Raw genomic sequence first — 23,477 nt, 5'->3', positions numbered from 1 at the left:
TTTTTAAAAGAACAGAAAGTGTCTAGGAATTAAGGAAAAATGGTACTCACATTGAATATAACAGTGCCGTATCCATCTTCTGGTTCAGTTCCACTGACAAAGAGTGACTCAGGGCTAAATTCAAATACTCCATGAGCATGGTCAGAGGCTGCAATTGTCACTAGAATCTGAGAAGCCACTCCTAGACTGGCTGCATGAACAAGTTCCAACAAATAGCGGAAAAAAAAAAAAAAAAAAAAAATGTTAATCAGTAATTTACAAACCAAAGGAAAAGCCAAGGAACAACTTTTTGAAAAGAGTCCTTCCATTCATCCAGTACATTCTAATTTGTTTTAGAAAGAAAGGCAGACACAAATGGCTGCCACACATATTCATGCTTTTATGACCTTTCTCTACTTTGGCACCAACGTGATGTACAAGTGCTGCATAAGCACTTGGAGATGAATAAGGAAAACTTGTTTTTCTTTTTCCTCTTTATGAAAGGAACATTCTTCCACACACAGTATATGAAGAAGGTCTCCCACGACCTTTGCTGACCTCAAAAGAACAGGAGCCAAGATGACCCTTACCTTCATGAAATAGTAAGTAGTTTCCCTATGATTTTAGTCAATCTAGGCCTATTTTTTCATCATGTTTTGATATTATAGATCTGTCTCTCCCGATCCAAAATAGTCTAATCCTGTATCTAAAAAGATGCTTGGCCGGGCGCGGTGGCTCACGCCTGTAATCCTAGCACTCTGGGAGGCCGAGGCGGGTGGATTGCTCAAGGTCAGCAGTTCGAGACCAGCCTGAGCGAGACCTCGTCTCTACTAAAAATAGAAAGACATTATATGGACAACTAAAAATCTATATAGAAAAAATTAGCCGGGCATAGTGGCGCATGCCTGTAGTCCCAGCTACTCGGGAGGCTGAGGCAGTAGGATCGCTTAAGCCGAGGAGTCTGAGGTCGCTGTGAGCTAAGCTGACGCCACGGCACTCACTCTAGCCTGGGCAACAGAGTGAGACTCTGTCTCAACAAAAAAAAAAAAAAAAAAAAAAAGGTAAAAAGATGCTAAGAACTAAAGATGCATTTAATTTTTCAGAAGAAGTATGTTCAATTTTCATGTTACATTAATGTCTGCAGACAAGAAAATGAACAATCCTAACAGTAATAGAGTCATTAAATACAGAGGTTGCATGAGGGATTGATGGAAATTAGGAATAAGGGGGTGGGAACATGAGTTCTGGTACTAAAATATAAAACCTGACATCGTGAAAAAGGATATTTGAGGATTAGAAAGTGTTCTTTTTCAAGAAATAGGTATTCTAAGTATTTTCTCCACATAGGAAAAAATGTTTGAGATAAAAAGAGGAATCATGTTTGTATATGAATCTACTTCAAAAGACATCCCTTTTCAATATTCCCCCCATTAATTGCCAACTATTCTCCCCATTTATTTTCTTTCTTATTTCTTCTTCCTATATATTTTGATTAAATGCTGCATATAAAAACTTATGGTTCTTTGTGTACAGAAAATAAGCATGATACATTTAACACGAAAATACAAAAGTTCTATTTATCTCATTTCAAGTATTCAAAGGTATGTAAAATGTTTTTCAACAATCATGTGTATAAATGACATTCAAGCAAAATTTCTATCACAATTATAATCAGGAAACGGTATTAGGTTCCTATTTAGAAGGAGGAGAGCCGAGGTTTCAGGGGCAGACAGGAATGTAATTTTGAGTTGATCATTTTCTAGCTGGGTGACTATATCATGGAGCAAGTAATACTTCATAAAGTTGCTGTGATAGCTAATGAGATGAAACATGTAAAGGACCTACACATAGTAGGTGTCAATAAGTGTTATTGTTGTCTCTAGAAAGTAAAGTTAAAATAAAAATGTATAATAGTAAAAGGACCTTGGAATAGCTGCTTACCACGTTTGTGAATAGTTGGAAGGAAGAATTCCATGTCCCCATCACCACTACCACTGCCATCAAACCTAAAGAGTTCAGCTACTTCGTAAGGAGACACACAGAGACACAATCCACACAATACACATTGACACAATGAGAAAATTGAGAGCTCTTAAAACATACCAAGTAAAGAGGAAAATGCAACAATATTCACTCAATGACATACATTCTTCCTTAAGAAATAGATCATTTTAAATGGTAAAATTATAACACCAGTCAAGCTATCAAATTACCAAAATTTCATTCATATTTTCAGGAAATACTCCATGTAAATTGTAATTGTAATTTCCCATTTCCACCAATTTAATATTATTTTTAAATTTTCTCTTATTTACAGCAATGAAAATTGTTTTCTAACATTTTAGATATTTAAAACATGTTTATGTGTGTATATACAATCATACACTTAGACCAATAGCCTGTGATAGTCACCTTAACACTCACAACCACCAATTGGAAATTAGAAAAATGCATGTCACATTTCCTTCATCACACATTCAAATCCTGACCATATTTACCGTTTTCAAACTTGATCACCCTCTTGCCACCTACATTGTGGAAAGAGCCTAGACAAGCAGTCTAAGAATTCTGCTTCAGCCTTGGCAGATACCACCTGTAAAACCTTCACTAAGTCACTAAACCTCTTGGTATCTCAGTTTTCACACCTATAAAAGGTGCTGCCTTTTCTAGAAAAGTTGTTGCTATGGTTTGAATGTGTCCCTCAAAGTTCACATGTTGGAAATTTAATCTCCAATGCAACAGTGTTGAGAGGAGGGAACTTGAAGAGGTGATCGGGTCATGAGACCTCTGCCCTCATGAATGAATTAATGTTGTTATCTTGGGCGTGGGTTTGTTATTGTGAGAGTGGGTTTCTTATAAAAGTGAGTTCAGCCCTCTATTACTCTTGCACACACTCTCCCACCATGTGAAGCCGTCCATCATGTTATGACATAGCAAAAAGCACCCTCACCAGATGCAGTCCGTCAATCATGGCCTTTGCAGCCTCAATACGTGAGCCAAATAAACTTGTATTGCTTCTAAATTACCTAGTCTGTGGTACTCTATTACAGCAGCACAAAATGGACTAAGAGAATTGTAAAGATCAAATAAAAGAATGGAAAATAAATAATACTATAAAAATAAAAAGTACCTTGAGAATATACAAGGACTATAATAAACAGAAAGTGGTTATACCTCCCCCTCCAATACATCTTACATGCCAACCATTATTTTACCAAATGTTTGCAAATGAGGAAGATAGGAAGGGCACTGGCGATAGCAATGGAAAAATAGGAGAGAAAAATAAGCAAAGCCACACCTATACATATGTGCTTCTACCAATATCCTTCATTGAATGCTAGTTTAAGAACTGCCCTGCTCTTCTATTTTTCCCCTCAAAAGGACTGGGCTATCTCAGACATGAGAATTTATGGCACACAGAACCTGAAATCATCTTAGAGACTTAAGAGGCAAATGGATATACAGCAAATATCCAGCACATGGCTTTGCTCTCATATTATCCAGAAGTCACCAGAAAGGAGGTATAAAGTTTAACACCATGTATACTTTGACTAGCATAAAATATCTATTCAGGTTGTGGCTACCTTATGTAGAATCAGTTTTATAGAAAAAACAGTATGGAATAACAGGGGCTCCCTTGACTTGCAACAGACTTTAGCTCTACAAGATATTTTACATATTAGGCAATACCGATGTGTGAGTCCAGGAGCAGAGGTCACTATCTAGATTCCTTTCCCTCCCATCCCAACTCAGTGGGGGAAAAATCAGATTCTTTGCCACTATTGCATCCTAAGAAACTATAAGACTGGTTTTGAATTGAGTACTCATACAGAATTAATATATAACAATGCATATTCTAGATATATGGGGAAAAGTTTTTAAATAAAATCACCAGTATTGCTATTATCACAAGGGATCATATGATCACAAGTATCACTATCATCTTAAGAATATTTGATGTTCCTTTATTAATCAATATTAGGTAATCACTAACATTTTCTCTTTCTATTACATAAGTATTTTTAGCTATAAGAGATAGAAGGGCAACTTTTCAAATATTTTATAAGTAATCTTTTTATTAATGAAAGTAGTATCATGAAAATGATGATTTGGAGATGTGAGGACTTGTCTCTGGAGGACAAGCAAAGCTGGTATTATTACATGCCACCTGCCATGTAATAGTGAAGAACAGGAATTGATAGTAGGAAAATGTGGGCTCTCTTTGATTCTAACTGATGCTATTCGCTTCTGTGACTGTGCTTGCTTTTAGTTGTTTGATAAATATAGTTAATCAGAATGAAAAACAGGGATAAGAGCAAAGGTAACTCCATGATATGCTAGGCTTCCTGGATGTGAGAAGCCTAGTTCTGCTTCTGTATATATGGCTTGCTGGCTTGGTGCTTAGAGTAAGTGGAGCCATGGCAGGCTTCACTAAAGTAAAGGAAAACAAGGCCCCGGGGAGGTAACCTCAAGTTACTTCCAGATAAAGGACTGGAGAGTCCAGGGGCCTCCAACCAACTAAGTAGATAAGAAGGGCAAGACATGATCAGCACATGAACAGCTTGTGCAGGGCATGTGTTCCCAGTATCGCTTGTAACCAAAAACTAGAAGGTATGCAACAACAGCCCCCCTCCCTCATCGGAGACCCTCCTCTTCCCCTGGATGACGTTAACTACAACTGGCGCCAGTGCGAAAAGCCTGAAGCTTAGAGTCAACAAACCTGAAGCCAACGCGATCAGCCACTTCTAAAAGAACAAATAAACTGAAGGGGGATGAAGTGCAGACTAGTGTGTCGTGTGCAGACTAGTATGTCGTGTGCAGACTAGTGTGTCGTGTGCAGACTAACGTGTCGTGTGCAGACTAACGTGTCGTGTGCAGACTAACGTGTCGTGTGAAAACTAGCATACAGAAAAGTATAAAAGCTTAACCTTTACCCCAGGGCGGGGTCCTAGTTCGTGGAGAGGCCACTGCGTTGGTGCTCTGGAATTTGGACCCTAGCTCGAGCTAGCCAATAAACTCCTTTGCCTTTTTGCAGCCTCAATGACTCTGCCTCTCTGTTCCTGGGGCCAAGGGGAACCGGATCTAACAATAGGTCATCCAGCATATTTTGGCTGTTTTTTTGCATTCAACCAACTTGGGTCACTGTTGAATCATTTCTATGCTCCCAAACTCTGGCTTGGTCTCCTTTGCTTTCACCTGAGCTTGGAACACAGAAAGGAAAATTTTGCATATTTACCCCTAAGTCCCACTTAATATAAAAAGATAATTTTAATATTTCTCGCCTACCAATTTATCTTTTGGATAGCTTATATACTATGACTTTCTTCAGCAAAATGATAAAAACGGTAATAGTAAAGATAATAACAGGTTTTGTAATGGAAGGGACCATCCTGATGAATAACCATACTGACTCTCAATTTCTTCTAAAGGTGATATAGTACATATCACAGAAGCTAGAAAAGGAGGAAAAAGAAGAGGTGATTTGAGGGGCACCTACTATGAATGACAACTGTAATTTGGTGATATAGTACAAGTGTACGATTTCATTCTAAAAGCATGTCTACTTTAGGAAAAGATCAGTGGGCAATAAAAGAGGGGAAAAAAGCACAATTAGGTGGTATCAATACAATAAGCAAAGATATTACTCAAAATTAACCAAACCTCACACAGCAAAAGTTTATCTAAATAAAACTATGAGTTGAATATTAATTTATAAAACTAACACCTAAAATTTATGTAGAGAGATGGGATTTTCTTCTTACCAAGAAAGGGACTGTCAATCAGAAGTGATTGACATATATTATCATATATATATAATAATATACATTATCATATATATAAAGCAATTATTAATCTTTAGGCTGCTCTCTCCAAAAACTAGTAATTCATTCATTTTTTTAAAAGTATGATTAATTCAATGGAACATACTTCCCTAATAGAATCTACTGTCATCACAGTGGGTGGACAAGCCAATATTTGATATTTTTGAATCACCAGTCTTACCTCCTCCTTCCAAGTTTAACAACTCAACTTTAAAAGATTTTTCCAGTTCAGGGATAGAATTGTCAGTGATGTTGACAGAAATATATTTATATCTTTCTCCTGGTTGAAATTCTAATGTGCCAGCAACACTCTGAAATACAAATAAAATATTTACTCATTAGGTTGTAATTATTCTATGTGTGAATTTACACAATGAGAATCTTTGTTGTGTCCCAAACTGTTAAAAATACTGGAACAGAAGAACATAAGTAAAATACAAAACTGAAAACAATTTGGTGGACATGAATAGTGTTCAAGGTAACTTCTAAATACATATTCTCCAACTAAATGAAGTAAATGGTTTATTTTTCTTATTTGACTATTCATCAAAAATGTAGTCAAGGCAAATGAGATATCTTACTGAGTGACATCCACAAATTCCTAAAGAATTAATTCAATGAGATGCCAGCAATTCTCTTGACTAAGTATATTAAAATTATGTCATTGGGAAATTTAAACATTTGGTATTTAATAATAATGGCATTTTCATTCTGAGACTCTCTCCAAGCATTAATACATATCAGTCCATTTGGCATTAATTTTCCCTTGGTTATACTTGCAGTTGCAATTCATAACATAGCTCTCCCTTCAGAAAACTTCACATAATTAAGAAAATCAAAGTTATTCAAAATCAAAGTTTTAAGGCTATTTTTCTTTCATTATTTCATATAAGCATTTTCCCCTCAAGTTATGAGAATAAATTTTAAATTTATTTAAATTTTTCTACTGTTAGCTTGTGTGGGCAACTATATTTCATCTTGTGATGCTATTAATGATCTTAAAACTAAATTGAGAAATCCAAATACCAATTCACTTGATCACTCATTTATTCACTTTTTCAATATTTATCAAGCACACAGCATGTATCTGGCATCATTTTAAATGTTTGGGACTCAAAAATAGACAAGACAAATATTTGACTCCATAGAGAACATTCTAGGAGTTTCAAGCATGCAATAAAACAATTTAAATGTAATAATAATTGCTGTAAAATGCACATAGCTCAAAGAGGAAGTAACTAACTTTGCCTAGACTTTAGTAGTCAGTGGAGTAATCCTACAAGTCTTAACAATAGAACTTAGGAAACCATCTTACTTGAACTCAGCAATATACAATTGGCCAATTCCTCTTCTAGAAATATAGTCTTCCCTAGTATTCCATGATAGCACACTCTCCTGTTTTTCCTAGTTCATCCTTTTCAGTGTTTACCAATCTTAACATTCTTCTTATGACCTTTAAAAACTATTGTTGTTCATCAGACTCTCTCTAGACTTTCTGTCTAGACAAGTCTATCGTACCCTAGACTTTTAATACTATTTTTATGCTCCCCACTCCCAAATTTATATCTTTAACCTCTGATATCCAGACTTAAATCTTAATACCCATTTGAATTTTTTCTTAATAATTTCTGCCAGAATCTTAAATTCATGATCTTCCCTTAAAAACTATGCCTTATGCAAACCTTTCCACAGCACTAAATTTTAGAGTACAAGTTGCTCGTGCTAGAAGCTCAGGAGTCATTCTTGACACTCTTTTCTGGTTTATCCTTCACACTGAATAATCCTCAGATCCTGCCATTTTAACTCTTAAACATTTCTTGAGCCCACTTATTTCTTTTCATCTACATTGTCATCAGCCTAGTCCAAAATATTATCCCCTCTTGTCTTGTTCCACAAAATAGACTCCTTACCCGTCTTTCTGCATATAGTGTCTGTATCTTCTAATCCATTCTTCATAGTTTAGCCTAGTGATCTTTTATAAATGCATAACACCCTTCAATTACTTTTCCTTGTTTATTTTTTTAAAAAATCCAAAAGTGTAGCATGATTGCTAAGGCTTTAAATGATCCAGTCCCTGCATACCTTATCTTTCATCACCATACCTAGCTCTCCACATTCCAGAAACACTGACCTTCCTTCAGTTTCTCTGACAGCCTGTGCTCTCCCTTGCATGAGACCCTTTACTCACACCATTTTACCAGTCCCAAACAGTTCTTCCCCGCTTCATCTACTTTTTCTCCTTAAACATTAAAGTCCAGCATAAAGGCAAGAAAGCCCTCTGACTACCCCACCTACATCAACACCCACGTCTCTCCTAGATCACCCACTTTGAACATTTCCTACAACTCATTAACTCAGTAATTAGTTGTTTAATATCACACCAAACAGCTGGAATGTAAGCACCTGGATGGTGGGGATCGCCTTTATCTTGGTCTATGAGAATCAGGTTGAGAACAGTGATATCTGATATCCAGTTTTCTCCTCTTCTGTGCATGATCCTTCCTGGTTGCTCCTCTCCCCTCCCCAACATCTGCATACTCACATACTCATACAAGGTCTAATAAATCCTACTTTTATGCTAACAGATCTGAGAGAGCTGAAAAGTCAGAGAAGTGATGAAGGCAAAAGTTATCAGGTTATCAAAGACAAAAAGTGGTGACAAGTAACAACCAGGACATCTAAGCACCTCTGAAAATCCACAGAAATGTCTCCAAGGGTATGAGCTTTCTGATAGTCATAAAGGATGCGGGCACAGGGTTTTTGTTTTGTTTTAGTTACTAAAGAAAATGATAATCCAACTGGATGCTAGACATATTCAGACTACCTAGAAATCGAAGCCCATCAATATGAGGACTAAAGTATTTCTTTAAGAGACCACAGAGAAGACAACATTAAGGCAAGGTGAGATGTCTTGTGGAGTATGTTACATACCAACTTCATCGAAGATACAATAAATGTCAATGGTAAGAAAAATACAACTCACCCATGAAAGAGTCTGAGAACGAAAGAAGAAATCCAGGAAAACTTAGCTAACCGGTCTACAGCCGAAATTAATTAAACTCAATTAGCTAGCTTTTCTGGGGTATGGGAGGAAAAGCTGGTACAGATTACTGAACACTGTACTGTGGTGTGGGTCTTTTTAGGAAGAAGGGGAAAAATAGGAAAACTGATATTAAATTTAAAGAAAAAAGATTCTTCGGGAAAACAGAAATGTTAGCTGTGAAACCTTTCTTAAAAAGAATTGATGGGAAGAAATCACAAGCATTTGCTTCAGTATTGGTGATAATAAGAATAGGTAGCAGCTACTGAGTGCCATTATATATGTGCCATGTTCACTACAAGACACAAAATGTTTCCATCAATCCTTACATAGATCCTGCTCAGATGTTATCGCTGTTTGCAGATAAGAAAACTGATGTCAGGAAAGATTAAGCAAGTCTCCCAAGTTCACACATCTGGAGGACTTGTTAAAACTCAGTTCTGTCCAGTTCCAAATCCCTTGCTTCCCCCTCCCACCCCCACGGCCACTACCACACTGCTTTTCACTTGGGAAAAAAAGCAATTTAAATTTGAAAAGACATGAACACTTAATTTCTTTGCAATTTTGGTTTCAGTTAATGGATGTAGGTAATAAGATTTAAAATGTGTAAGAAACATAATTTCAATATATCTGATCAAAACCTATAACATTAAAGCAAATAATACAAGGGAAGAGTGTGACAAGTATAAGCTGCAAAAAGGAAAGCAGTGTAGTAGCTACTTAAATGTCAGGTTTCAATGTACAAATGCACATTAATTTACATAAATTTAAAAGGCCAGAAAGCCATCAGTGCTTATTTTCCTTGTTCAGTATGTTCCAGGTACAGTGCAAGTCCCTTCCAATCCTCCAAGAGAATAATTATATGTCTGTTTCACAAGTGCAAACACGGCTCCAAAAGGATTAAGTGACTTACCTGGTAGTCCTCAGGACTGAATGCTGACAAAGGCACTGTTCTAAATTGTGCAGTCACTCTCCCCAGGAGTCCTTGTGCACGGACAATCAATAATCTGACTTCTCCATCTTCCTCCTGCACAGTGATGTGCGGAACGCTGCTCGCGGGCAGAGTCATCATGTCCTCGGGCTGAGGAGGCAGCCCTGTGGAGAACTGCAGCAAGCCTAGCGGGGACAAAGAAGACAGGGCATTCTTCTCCCAATTACCTGTGGAAGAATTTCTTACTCATCTGAAGCAATCTTGCACAATTATTTTCATCACCAGGCTAAAATTCTGAGGACCTTCATTTAGAAAAGGCTTTAGTGAAGATTTGGTTAACATATTTTTGACATGGAATATATTTGTAAGCTTTCAGAATGTTAAAAGTTAAATTGCTAATTTTCCTTGTCTTTACTCAAAGAAAGTTTTATTATTTCTTACAGAAGCATCAATAAAAGGAATACTGATGGAATTCTAAAATATGCATTTTTAAACATTTATGCATATATTACTAGAGTTTCCAGAAATCATTCTTGAACTTACAGTAGAATAGGATAAATGGCACTCCAAAGGATTTGGAACACATTTTTTTCAAAAATGTAACTATGAAAACCAGAGTTGAAGAGACTTTCAGGTTTTCTATCCAGACCTTTTAACAGATGTTATTTATTCCCACAGAAAAAAATATTACTTTTCAATACAGAAAACATTTCCAATTTATTAGTACAGATATCTACGATAGTTCCTCAATTAAGAAAATTACCATTTTAGCATAAGACAAAAAGAAATTAATATAAGTAGAAAGTGATAACTTCATTTCTTGAAATGTAATAAAGTATAAATTACAAAGTACTTCAATTACTCAGGTGTTAACAAATCATGATAGAATAATTTTTAAATTAAAGAAATTTTGATAGCCATAAATAGAAATATTTTTGCATTTTAAATAATCCTGAAAAAACTTTCCAAAATATATTATTCAAGTTCAGAAATTGACCTTTATATTTTTTTTCATAAACAATGTCCCTCAAAATGGCAGCTTAGAAGTTAAAGAGTTTAAAAGTTAGAGGGTCTGAAGGAGTTACATTTCAATCACATTCAAAAGTTCCGTAAGGAGTTCTTCACAAAACTAAACACACCCAGAGAAGAGAGGATTATTCTTGCAAAAGGAGTGGGTTACCATATGGATGATCACTAGCTTTGATGGTGATATCTGTTGTTTCCTTTTCAGGATCTATGCTTGCGCCACTTGTGGGAGTTGAACCTAGCTTCCCATCTCCAGGAATTGCAGAAACCAGTGTCACACGGAAATACTCATTAAGTTCAGGAATATCATCATCAAGAACATATAGATTTAGGACCTATAAATGTAAAAATCCAGAGGCACTAAGCAAAGACACATGTAAAAATTACTTACCAGAGGAAAATTAAGTTATATTTAAATGAAGTTACTCTTTAACATAACTTATTTCAGCACAAATTTAAACATTAAAACGTGTGTGTGTGTATGTATGCGTGCGTGTATACAAACATACAAAGAGAGAAAGAGAAATCTAAGGAGATTAATTCCTTAAACAATAATGGGTGCTGCTTGGTCTGAATGTCTGTGTCCCCCAAAATTCATATGTGGAAATCCACCCCCCAAGGTGATGATATTAAGAGGTGGGGTTTGGGGGAGGTGATTAGGGCAGAGCCTTCATGAATGGGATCAGTGCTGAGGGAGCTTGTTTGCCCCTCCACCCTGTGAGGACACATGGAGACCATATCTATGAAGCAGAGTGGAATCTACAGGTGCCTTGATATTGGACTTCCCAGCCTCCAGAACCGTGAGCAATAACTCTCTGTCGTTTATAAAATACCTTAAGCTAAGGTATTTTATTAGAGCAGTCTAAACAATTAAAGCACATGCTGAGTAGTAACATTTTCTGTCTAAAAGTATCCTATATATGCATTAATATTATATCATATATGATATATTGATATAACATATCAATATAATATCACTATTCTTTGTATCAACTTCAGGGTAGAGACTTCACAATTAAGGAACTGCATATTCTCTGTGATGTGACAGAGTAGTCAGAAAGGGCAATGTATACATATTTAGTGTCTGCCTAAGGAAAGCCTGACATGTTCAGTAAAAGTATTTTAGAAAGTAGATTCACAATGGACCTTCAAAGTCTGGCATAAACAATGAATCCAAAAACACTTAGAAGCGAAGTAGCAATACTCAGCCATGCTCTATAAAGTGTAAGTCAAAATTTAAAGTCAAAGTTAAAAAAAACCGCACAATTTCTTCTTTCTTTATTAATTGAACAACCATGTTTTGACATATACAATGTGCTAGCCCGAATCCTTAAGACAGTCTATTGTAGGAGACAGTCCTATAGAAAAACATTTTAAATGCAATGTAAAAATGTCCGAATAGACTTGTGTACAAAAGAAAGTGATGAAGAAACAACTAAATGTCCCTGATAAAAGTTCTGCAAAAGACATGTTTGAGGAAGGTTCTAATGGATTAGTTACAGTTGTAAATAATAACAGGGAAAGGCCGGGCGCGGTGGCTCACGCCTGTAATCCTAGCACTCTGGGAGGCCGAGGCGGGTGGATCGCTCGAGGTCAGGAGTTCGAGACCAACCTGAGCAAGTGCAAGACCCCGTCTCTACTAAAAATAGAAAGAAATTATCTGGCCAACTAAAAATATATATAGAAAAAACTAGCCGGGCATGGTGGCACATGCCTGTAGTCCCAGCTACTCGGGAGGCTGAGGCAGTAGGATTGATTAAGCCCAGGAGTTTGAGGTTGCTGTGAGCTAGGCTGATGCCATGGCACTCACTCTAGCCCGGGCAACAGAGCGAGACTCTATCCCTGCCCCCCCCCAAAAATAATAATAATAATAACAGGGAAACACATTACAAGCAAGGGACAAAACACTGCAAAGGCACAGAGACACGAAAGAATAGAGCATACAGGGAACTGCAGTTAGATCACTAAAGCTGGAGGAAGAGAGAGGGATGAAAGAATATTCAGGAGTCAGATCATGGGGCATTATATGCTATCATAAAAATTTTGGATTTCATCCCATAGAGAGTGGAGATAAACTGCAGATTCATAAGTGGGGAATTGACAAAATTAGAATTCTGTTTTTAGAGTAAGTACATGGCAGAATGTGAACAGAGTAGACAGAGCAAGAAAGACTGCAAGAGGATGAGTTGGGAGGTGACTGACCAGAAATAATGGAATTCTGAACTAATACAGTACAAAAGATATAAGGAAAAATGGATGCATTTGAGATTTGTCTGGAGATAGAAGATGCAGGCCTGATGACTCACTTAATGTGGAGACTGAGTGAGAGAGAGGAGGGAAGGGTGACTTCCCAACTTGTCCCAGAAAGGAGAGTGATGACAGTCTGAAACAAACTCGAAATCCAAATGCAGTCCCCAAAACAAGGATCATTGGGCCTAAAAGCACCTAGAGAACTTGTTTTTAAACATGTAGTTTTTCAAGAGGTTTTGATTCAGTAAGTCTGAGGTAGAATCTAAATTTCATTTTTAACATTAATTTTAATCATATTTTAAGTTATGGGGTAATATACGGCATGGCAGATGTGCAAAAATGACACCTATAACCCAAATCATGTCATAATTCTTGAAGTAAAAAGAAAAATAAATTTAAAAATTAGGCAAGAAAATATTTTAAATAATTCTTCACTGGAACAATTACAAGTGTTTTACCTACCAAATTTGATTAACTCTTATTTCTTTCAAGATGTATATGCATCTACTTTATAAAATAATTGTTTCCAGTTATATTTTTATTTCATAGATGTTAAATTTTGCAGGAGAAAATCTGGTGTATCCAGTCTGTTTTGCCAAGTAGGAGCATTAAAAACTTAACACATACTATCATAATTATTTGACAAAAGAAATAACACTTTAAATCCAAAAAGAAGTAAAAATGACAAAGCATCAGAATAAAATACAGTCTTGTAAATGGAATGAATAAGTTTAGCTTTATGAAAAGTTACTAGTTGTCCTAATTTTTCTCATTTCCTCATTTTCCTCATTTTACCAAATATTAGTAAAACTTTTATTATGGATCTGTCTGCAGACTACTTATCAAGGAAATTTTGTTGTACTTTTTTTGTACAGTTTTGTTGTACTTTGTTTCCTTCTCCCCCCAAATTATAGAGATTTGATCACTCTCCCTTAGTTTTTAATCTTTGAATCTTAGGAATATTTTAAACCTTCCCTCAATTTTATGTTTTTCAACGAATTAACTACTAAATCCCTCAAAAATTTCCTCAAAGATTATTTATCATTATTTGCAAACCTAAGTTAATTTACTCGGTATCCCTGATGGCTTATAAGCTATTTACATTTTAATGTAAAAATCATACTGATATGAATATTCCAACATGATCAATATTTAAATATTCCAATATAGGAGGAAGCCTCATTCCAATTTCATTTACGGGAAGTGTCATTTATTTATGGAGCATCTATTCAGACAAGATTATGTTTCAAGGAAAGCTTTTGATGAAACTGGAGGTCACTTGTACTTTTTAAATACAGAAAAATTACCACATTTCTCCAAATTTAATGCAAATAAAATGAAATTATAAGAATTTCTCACTGGCTGACTGGAAAAGTACCATTAAGAATTCTGTGGTTTCCCATTGTATCAAAAATAACAAAAACCCACAGTGATATATCATTTTTATTATGTTGGGATTAAAGAACAGATAAAACTATTAGCACATATGATTCAAAATTCTTATTTTTTTCTTTTACATACACAAATAAAAAATATTTTATACCAAGATATATACCTAATCTCCTAAATATTTTAAATTGCTTACCTAGCAAGAAGCTGGAAAGAAATTACAGAACAAACACATCAGGAAAAGCTTTCCAGAAGGCTTTGAAAGAAACAAAGAAGGCACATTTACCTCTGATCTCTGCCAAGGAAGAAATGTGATAGTTCCACTGGCATTAGCAAAATCATCAACAAGGTAATTAATGCCATCAGATTCTATCTGTGAGATGGTGTAAAAAACATGCACATAATCCAGAGCTCCTCTGGTTCTCTCCACCACACAAGAAACAGTGGATCCCTCCTCTGCAATCTGAAATTGGACAGAAATTATTTATAGGTATATACTGATCCACATCAGTGATACAATTACAATGCTTCATGAAATACCCTTACTGTAAAGTTAATTCTATAACTTAAACTTTCTTTCTACCTCTCTTTTACAGAGATGGACTAAAGAGGCCTCTACATTTCCCCAGATATGTTTTTGACTACTAGTAAGTCTTTACGATCATTTGTTTTCTCCCATTCCTTTATAGGGATTAATAAAGCAAGAAGAATTATAATCTCTTAACTGTACATGTAATTCATTCATTGATACCTACCATGTGCCAGCTACTGTAATAGATGATATGGTTACAAAAGATTTTAAAAAATGCATAGTCCTTTCTCTAGATAAGCATAAGTCTAAAGAGGAAAACAAACTTGCAATTTTATGATAGGTTCACCACAGACAGATCAAATGGGGGCAGGGGTTAGGGTAGAGGGCAAAACATGACATCAGAGAGAATTTTCAAGGTATGGACATAAGAAGCAATATAGCATATTTGGTAATATCATTTTGGGGGTGGTATAAAGTGCCTAGTGGGGAGAGCCTTGAGAAATGCCTAGTATGGGAACAACTGTCAGATCAAAGAGGGCATTTTGTCATACTTAATATCTTTTTGGTATTTTTGTCAAATATATACAGGTATATGCACACATGTGTATGTGTATATATGTGTTTTTTTTTTTTCAAGTGGGAAATATTTTGATCTAAACACTTTGAGATAATGCTTAAAAACTATGAGGCCACAAGATGGAATATCCTTTAGAATAAGGTCTTCATACTCTCAAATTCAAAGTCTCTCAATTCAATTTTATTTTTATATTAGCAAATATATAACTCAGAGGAAAAAACTAAAACTGAATGAAGGTAAAAATACAGATCTTAAGACACACAATGTCATTCTCTATTTTTCATATGTATCATAAACATCTCCAATCAGCATTAGGTGCTGATATTAGGGATGGAGACAACAGATTTGGTATCTGTCTACGAATAGGCAATAGTCAAATCAGTTATCCATGAGCATTGAATCACCAGATGTTCCAGCAAATCCTGTGAGCTTCACTGAGCATCACTGGTGCCCCCATGGTAAACAGTATTGAGCACACCTGGGGCAATATTCTAACTCTTTTATTTGCCCTCTGGTCCACGGGCATGAGAAGCCCAAAATAACCAAGCAGTAGTTCAGTGGAGCCCTCAGTATGTCTCCTGGCAGGCACATTCTGCCCCCAGCCCCATTGCCTGGATCAGAACTTCTAACCCAGTGGAGCCTAAAGCAGGAAACAAATTCAGGCAATGGGTCACCAAAAGTAATGAAGATAGGGGTCAGTCTCACTTCTACCTCTTGCTTTCTGAGCCTGTGTGTTGCAATTACTGGGGACACAACTAGATCTCAGCCATTGATGCACATTCTGCATCCTGGAAGACAACATTCCAACCCTGCAAGAAGCTGTCCCTGATCTGGCACCTTGGCTGAGTCTTCATGAACAGGCCATTCACCTGTTGTAATAGGCCAGCTACTTCAGGTAATGTGATATTATAGCAAAGCCTATGACATTGTGCCCATTGTCACACCTCCTTCACGTGAGTCCCTTTGAGGCCATGTGATGCAGGTTTCCACGTGTTTAAAGCAGGCATTCTTTAAGCCTTCAGATGATGGTGTTAGGAAAGGTACTTCGAAGGTAAAGCATTAGCTAAAATAAGTATTAATTCCAATAGGAGTGAATTGCTGCCTCCTCTGGAGTGAAAAGTCTGGTTGGGATCAATCTACCACTTTCATTGGAAAGTGCTTAGCTGTGCCGCTGCGTGTTGCTTGGACATTCAGCAGCAGCAGTTGCTAGATCAGTCTTGGTAAGAGGGAGCTCATGCTGTCAGACCCATGCATAACCTGATTCCCGCCATCGTGCTGTTAATGGCACTGCGGTGATAGAAGAGAGTCTGACGGATATGTAATGGAGCCTCACCCTGACTTCCTGGTTTTGAGAGCCTTTTGGAAAATGCCCCCTCATACTTAGTGCTGACTCCCAGTGGTCTATTTACACGCCTCTTCCCCAAACGTCCTTGTCTCTAGTCTCGACTCTTCCAAGGCCCTGACCAATCAGCTACACCATTAGCACTGCTCAGGGGTGAGTGTACCTTCACACTTCAGGCCACTTCTCCCTCCACATGAGATGAATGGCTAAGTGTACTGTGCATAGCTCTGCCCACCGTCCATCATAGTCACCCCTGAACAGGGCACTAGAGAGGCAGCAGCCTGCTTTCAGCAACTAGCAACATAACAAGCAGAGTCATCTATGAAGTGAACTTGAGTTTTTCCTCATCCATCAGTTAGTCATAGGTTTGGGGTAACGATCAAGAGTTTAAAGTATGTACAGTTGAAATGTCTATTAAATATCATAAAAATGTTGAAACTGGAGAAATGAGTCTGGAATTTTAGAGAAAGGCTAGGATTAATGTCATTAATTTGGAAGTCATCAATATATAAATGGTATTTAAGGCCAAATACAAATAGTGAATAAATATATAATTATACAAATTGTATTTAAAGACTGGTTGAGACAACAAGGGAAATGAGTATAAATGGAGGAGAGAAGAGGACCACATACATTTAATTCTGCTTATTCTGAAATCATGAAATTGTTACAATGCAGTTGATACTATATTAGGGAACAATATAAATATAACCCATTTGCGTTGACTTGTAAGTGTGATTTCATCCACAGGAAACATGGTGAACACAGAAATTTGTATTCACCTTAAACAAACCACATAGGAATACACACACACCTCAAACAACTTCCAGCTACCTCAGTTCAATATATGTGTTACTAGCCACACTTACTCACACCTAGCGTTACAACTTTTCCTCTGATTTTAGATAATCCTCATTCTATCACTTCACAATAACACACAAGCTGCAACCCTCCTGATGCCCACTTCTACAAGTAACCTTAATGTCTTCCTCAAGGTACTATGCCATATTTATTGTAGTATATAAGTAATTAACATTTAATGGGTGAAATGTTTTTTATTAAGTCCCTATCTTTCTAAGTGTCACTGACCACGTTTATGAACAATGTTCTGCTTGCCCCATCTTTTCCCTAAGTTCTGTGTTTCTCATTATGCAATTTGGCATAGTGTGATGATTTTTAGGAACCTATCCATCACGTTGTGGCAGAACTGACTGTTCTGAAGGTCAGGCCCTCCAACTCTAAGGGAAGAAAGCGGCAAAGAGAAATATAGCACCTGACTTAATTTCCACTTAGGTATCTGCATCAGTATCTTCATGCTAGCAGAATGGTACATGAGCAAATGTATGGTGGAACGAGTATCACTTTAATGTCAAACAGTCCTGAGCTTCCTCACTCTACCACTTATCAAGCATTCTCAGCCTCTTCTGAAAATGGGGATCAGATGCCTCATGGATTTTGGTGGACATTAAACAAGCACCTTACATGGTATCTAGTAATACATAAAGGGCTAAAAATTATTTTTCCTGTTAAAATATAGACACACATACACAATAATAAATACTGCTATATAAAATATTACCTTATATAAAGAAATATATATGCAGATACAGTATATTTAAAAAGCAAACTGATTCCCATGTATTCTCAGGTGATCTCCTGTCACAATGAGAGTAGATTTGCTCCCTTTTTCTAACCTGAATTTAATCAGAATGAATATTTTGACTGACTTAAATTAATAAACAATTAATCACAACATGTAAATTCCCTTTACAGCAAAAAAGCATGCATTAAATAGACCCAAAGATATACTCAGGAATGTGTGATGATTCCTTACAAACTCAAGTTTCTATCAAGTCAATGAGCATTACCACACAGCATCCAGGACTAAGAGAAGCTTTTTGTTTGCAGAAGTCACATGGGGAAAAATTATGTAAGTACTCTTTCATTTAGTAAAACCTTCATCAAAATGTACAGCTTCCTGAATATTTTTAGTTTTAAAAAACAAAAAAAAAAAAAAATACTCTCAATAGCCAATAAAAGTATGTACAGATATATGCTAATAACAAAATTTTATAGAGAATTTAATGAATTAATATTTTGTTCAATAAAGTAAACTTTGTAAAGTCCCAATTAGGGAAGAGCCTTCATATGTCAAGGATCCATAAAAAAGTCACTTAGAATGATCCAGGAATGGAGTCTTGAATGAGGAATGACGTCTAGTAATATGCATTAGATATTTCTGACTAGGTCACCCAAGGACAAGACTTTGAGAAATATTGGACTACAGGATGTAATTTTTAATACAGAAGGTGATTGAGACATAGAGAATAAATACCTAAAAGCTTTTTTCTAATATTAAAATATTCATCTAATTGGCTTTAGCATCATGATACAAACAAATATTTAGGCCAGTGTATAAAGGGGCATAACACCAACAATAATCATCAAAACCATCCTTATTTAGTTTTTTTACTAGAAACAGTAGTACTCACTACTGTTTTCTCTTTTGAGTCAGGCATTTTCCAAATCTTCAGATCAGCAGAAGAGTAACAATAAAGGTAAACAATAAGAACAGTTTTTGAAATCTATTTTCCTAGAAAAAACAACGCAGTATTCTGAGGCATGAATTGGCCTTCTCTACTGAAATAGAAGATTAAAGCTGAACAATTACAAATCTAATTAATTTTTAATTTTGTTTCATGCTTGGGTAATGATCTGTGATATCAGATTATATCAATATCACTTATATCTAAAGGAATCTATTCACATAGCATATGGCAGGCACCTAAAAACAAACAGTCCAAGTTGAAATAATATTCTTCTTTTCACAAAGATCTTCCAAAATGGTCTCTAATTTGATTCTTAAGCCATGATTTTATAAATATAAAACATAATCCAAATATTATCTATAAAAGTAAAATAATGAGACTAGCAAGTTCTATGAATCACTATGAAAAACAATCTCATTAATTTATAATTATGTGGTGTACAATTTTGCAATACATGCAAAAACAGTGCTAAAATAAGATAGAGAGAAAAAACATAGTATACATAAAAACAAAATATGAAGAGGCGGTATGAGAATGTGGTTACTGGGCTATAGATCTTACAAAATCTGTCATCTGTTCAATAGAGATCCCACTTGGAATCCAAAGCACTATTTGGCTTGCCTCATCAGGGCTCTAAACTGCACACAGGTTTAGTCATTCTTTCAATTATAATTTATTAAACACCTGCTATTTGGCAGGACATACTACACTTGGTTAGTAGGAAACAAATCATGAAATAATTACCATCTTTTTCAAATGCCAAGTAACAGACTATGTCATATTCTATACATTTTCATTATTTATTTAAGGTGTAATTATTCTATCATTTCAATCATAATATTACTTTGTCATATGAATCTATGAAAAAAGTAAGGCATAACTTAAATTTTTAAAGGTTCTCTATTGCTTTTAGAAATTTTGAAGAAATTTTTGAAAAGTTAAATTGTGAATGTCATTGCAACAACATAATGGAAAAGAATCTACGAAAGTGACTGTGGTTTTTATTTCTGAAAATGAAGCAAGAGACCATAAAATTTAAACTCTAAAGACAAATCTAGGCATAAAGTAAACCAGCAGTTCTCAAATGTTTTAGTTGCAGGACCCCCAAACACTCATAAAAATTATTGAGAACCCTGAAGAGCATTTTGTTTATGTTGATGAAGCCTGTTGATATTTACCATAGTACAAATGAAAAATGAAAAAAATTAAATATTGATAATATTTAAAATAATATCATTTTAAAATAGTAATAGTAAACCCATTACATGTTAAAATAAGCAAAATATTTTACGAGAAATAACTATTTTTTCAAAATAAAAAACTAGTGATAAGGGGGCATTGCTTTGTATTTTTACAAAACTCTTTAATGTCTGGCTTAATAGAAGACAGCAGAATTCTCCCATCTCCATTTGCAACCAATTTGTTTGTTTCTATCTGTTATTTAGGTTGAAGTGTATAAAGAAAATCCAGCCTCACATAGACATATAACCAGAAAAGAAAGAGGATTTTAATAATCTTTTCAGATAATTGTGGGTAAACTTCCTTGATATTATACCAAAATTTGATAAGTGGCAATTTCTTAGAGTTTAGTTGCAATGTGGAAGCATACCCTAGTACATTGAAATCCATTGGTCTACCTTACACTTTGAATCAATCTTTCACGCATGCATGATTTTGCAACATTATGCATTGATTATTTGGAAAATATTGGTTTACTGAGCTATATATTAATAGATCTTTCAAACATTGACACATTTTACAAAATCATCACACTGGTTAGTATCACTATCAATCTTATCTGAAAAGTCTTCAAATATTGGGAAACAGTCAAGGTCACTTTGACAGATAAAAATGTTCCAAAATTAAAATTTTCGGCCGGGCGCGGTGGCTCACGCCTGTAATCCTAGCACTCTGGGAGGCCGAGGCGGGTGGATTGCTCAAGGTCAGGAGTTCGAGACCAGCCTGAGCGAGACCCCGTCTCTACTAAAAATAGAAAGACATTATATGGACACCTAAAAAAATCTATATAGAAAAAATTAGCCGGGCATAGTGGCGCATGCCTGTAGTCCCAGCTACTCGGGAGGCTGAGGCAGTAGGATCGCTTGAGCCCAGGAGTTTGAGGTTGCTGTGAGCTAAGCTGACGCCACGGCACTCACTCTAGCCTGGGCAACAAAGTGAGACTCTGTCTCAACAAAAAAAAAAAAAAATTAAAATTTTCATGTGAAAGACTGAATTTTTATTATCGGCAAGAACTATCTTTGTTTTCCTTGCAATAACCAGCTCACTCCATTCATTTTCGTTAAAGTGTCTGCCAAATACCTAAGTTACAATAACCAAAACTGTCATTTTTTCAAATAAAAATGGTGTTCTGTGAGCTACTAGATCAATTCACAACTTAAAATCTGCACAAGCACTTTTCTTCAATACAACAATTTTGGTAATGCAACAGAAGTACTTTATCTCATTTTGTGACATGGAATTAAAAAGATAAATATTCAAGGGTTGAGCTTTTATAAAATTAATATTTTTTACTGTTTCATCAAAGACATTCTAATATGAAATTACCACTTTTTAAACTATGGTTACGTGGTAGTGAATGATAACTGATACAGGTTGGTATCATTACCTTGATTAGTGCAAAGACACTAGCAGTTAGCAGTTTGGGCCACCATTGTTTTTGCAGTGCGAACATCAATCAAATGAAAAAGGCAAGCAATGTATTGTTATTTTTATAAAATTAGGTTTGATCTAGTAGACACCCTGAAAGGATCTCGGGAAACCCCAGGGGTCCTTGGGCTACTCTTTGAAAATGACTTCAATAAGTAATCAACAAGTTGTTGTTGACGATTACAACAATAAAAATATTTTAAGACTCCTATCTTCAAATCACATCAAGATAAAAGTAGGAGTTCTATGCTTCTATTTTTAACATTTTCAGAAATGAAAATTCTATAATCTTCCTGGCAAGCAAATTTCAATGTTTAATCTTTTATGCTCAATAACAGTTTTCCTATATGTTTAAACATTTCTCTTTCCAATACAGATACATTATATTTCTCTCTCATAGAGGTTTGGAAAACAACCAGTTGTGTTTTCTTTTTCTGTCCAGCAGTTCTACTAATCTAGGTGCTGTGGCCTATGTGGGGAAGTTCTCTCTTCCGCAATCAAAAGCCTGACTGTCCCTGTTCGAATTCAGAGATTTCCAGGATGATTGAACGCTGCATAATCAGGTGTAGCTAAACCAACAACAACCACAATCAATGGAACTTGAGAGAGAAAGCATCATTGAGGACTTAACAATAAAAGCCCAGAAAACCAGAGAAACACTAAAAAACTATTATTCATTTTAGGCAGGTTTTTAAAATGCGTTTTTTTTTTTTTTTTTCAGTTTGAATGTTTTTGCAGTTTATCTGAATCTAAACATGTTTGATATCTGAACTGCTATATGCATTTTCATATCTGGATATTAAAATATATTCATAAGTTTCAACGTAAGTTTACTGAGTACTTACTATGCTCTATTCCTGGTGTTATAGATTCAATAATGAACAATAATACCTTATTGTTCTTTTATTTTTGTGGTGGAGAGGGATGGCCAGTAAACAGACTTATAAATACCAAAAGGAATTTGGGAGTGTGACCAATGCTACAAAAAAATTAAAACCAGGCAAATGGCTTTAGAGTGACAAGTTGGGAGAAGGAGATCAGTTACTTTAAATAAGAAAGTTCTCACTGAGATGTCTTTGGAGCTGAGACTTAAATGACTAAATATGAAGACCTAGAATAAGAGTGTTTCAAATAAAGAGGCTAGTAAGTGCAGATGTCATGAAATTGGAACTGAAATAAGGCAAACTGGACTAAACATACTGACAGAAAGGGAGAATGACACAACGTGAGTTAAGAGTCATAGCCAGGGGCCAGATCTTGAAGAGAACTGAGGGAATCTGACTTTACATGGCACCACAATGGTTCTCACAACTTAATAAAAGTCAATTGTCTTTTTAAAAATAGAAATGATGGTATCAAAGATATAAAGGGAA

General features: G+C 35.6%; 1 protein-coding gene across 1 annotated transcript in view; it reads right to left on the bottom strand.

The window, feature by feature from the left end:
* ADGRV1 (adhesion G protein-coupled receptor V1) overlaps positions 1-23,477 on the bottom strand; it is a 501,294-nt gene that overhangs the window by 400,717 nt on the left and 77,100 nt on the right. The window contains exons 22-27 of the mRNA XM_069492870.1: positions 14,724-14,900; positions 10,953-11,133; positions 9,755-9,957; positions 5,983-6,112; positions 1,921-2,001; positions 51-190 (exon numbers count right to left, since the gene is read on the bottom strand). Coding sequence (XP_069348971.1) covers positions 51-190; positions 1,921-2,001; positions 5,983-6,112; positions 9,755-9,957; positions 10,953-11,133; positions 14,724-14,900 — 912 coding nt within the window. The remainder of the gene's footprint in view (positions 1-50; positions 191-1,920; positions 2,002-5,982; positions 6,113-9,754; positions 9,958-10,952; positions 11,134-14,723; positions 14,901-23,477) is intronic.

This window comes from Eulemur rufifrons, chromosome 17 (genome assembly GCF_041146395.1).
Source record: "Eulemur rufifrons isolate Redbay chromosome 17, OSU_ERuf_1, whole genome shotgun sequence".
NCBI lineage: Eukaryota > Metazoa > Chordata > Mammalia > Primates > Lemuridae > Eulemur > Eulemur rufifrons.
Note: the sequence above shows the minus strand (reverse complement) of the source record. Positions and strands in the feature narration are given on the sequence as shown.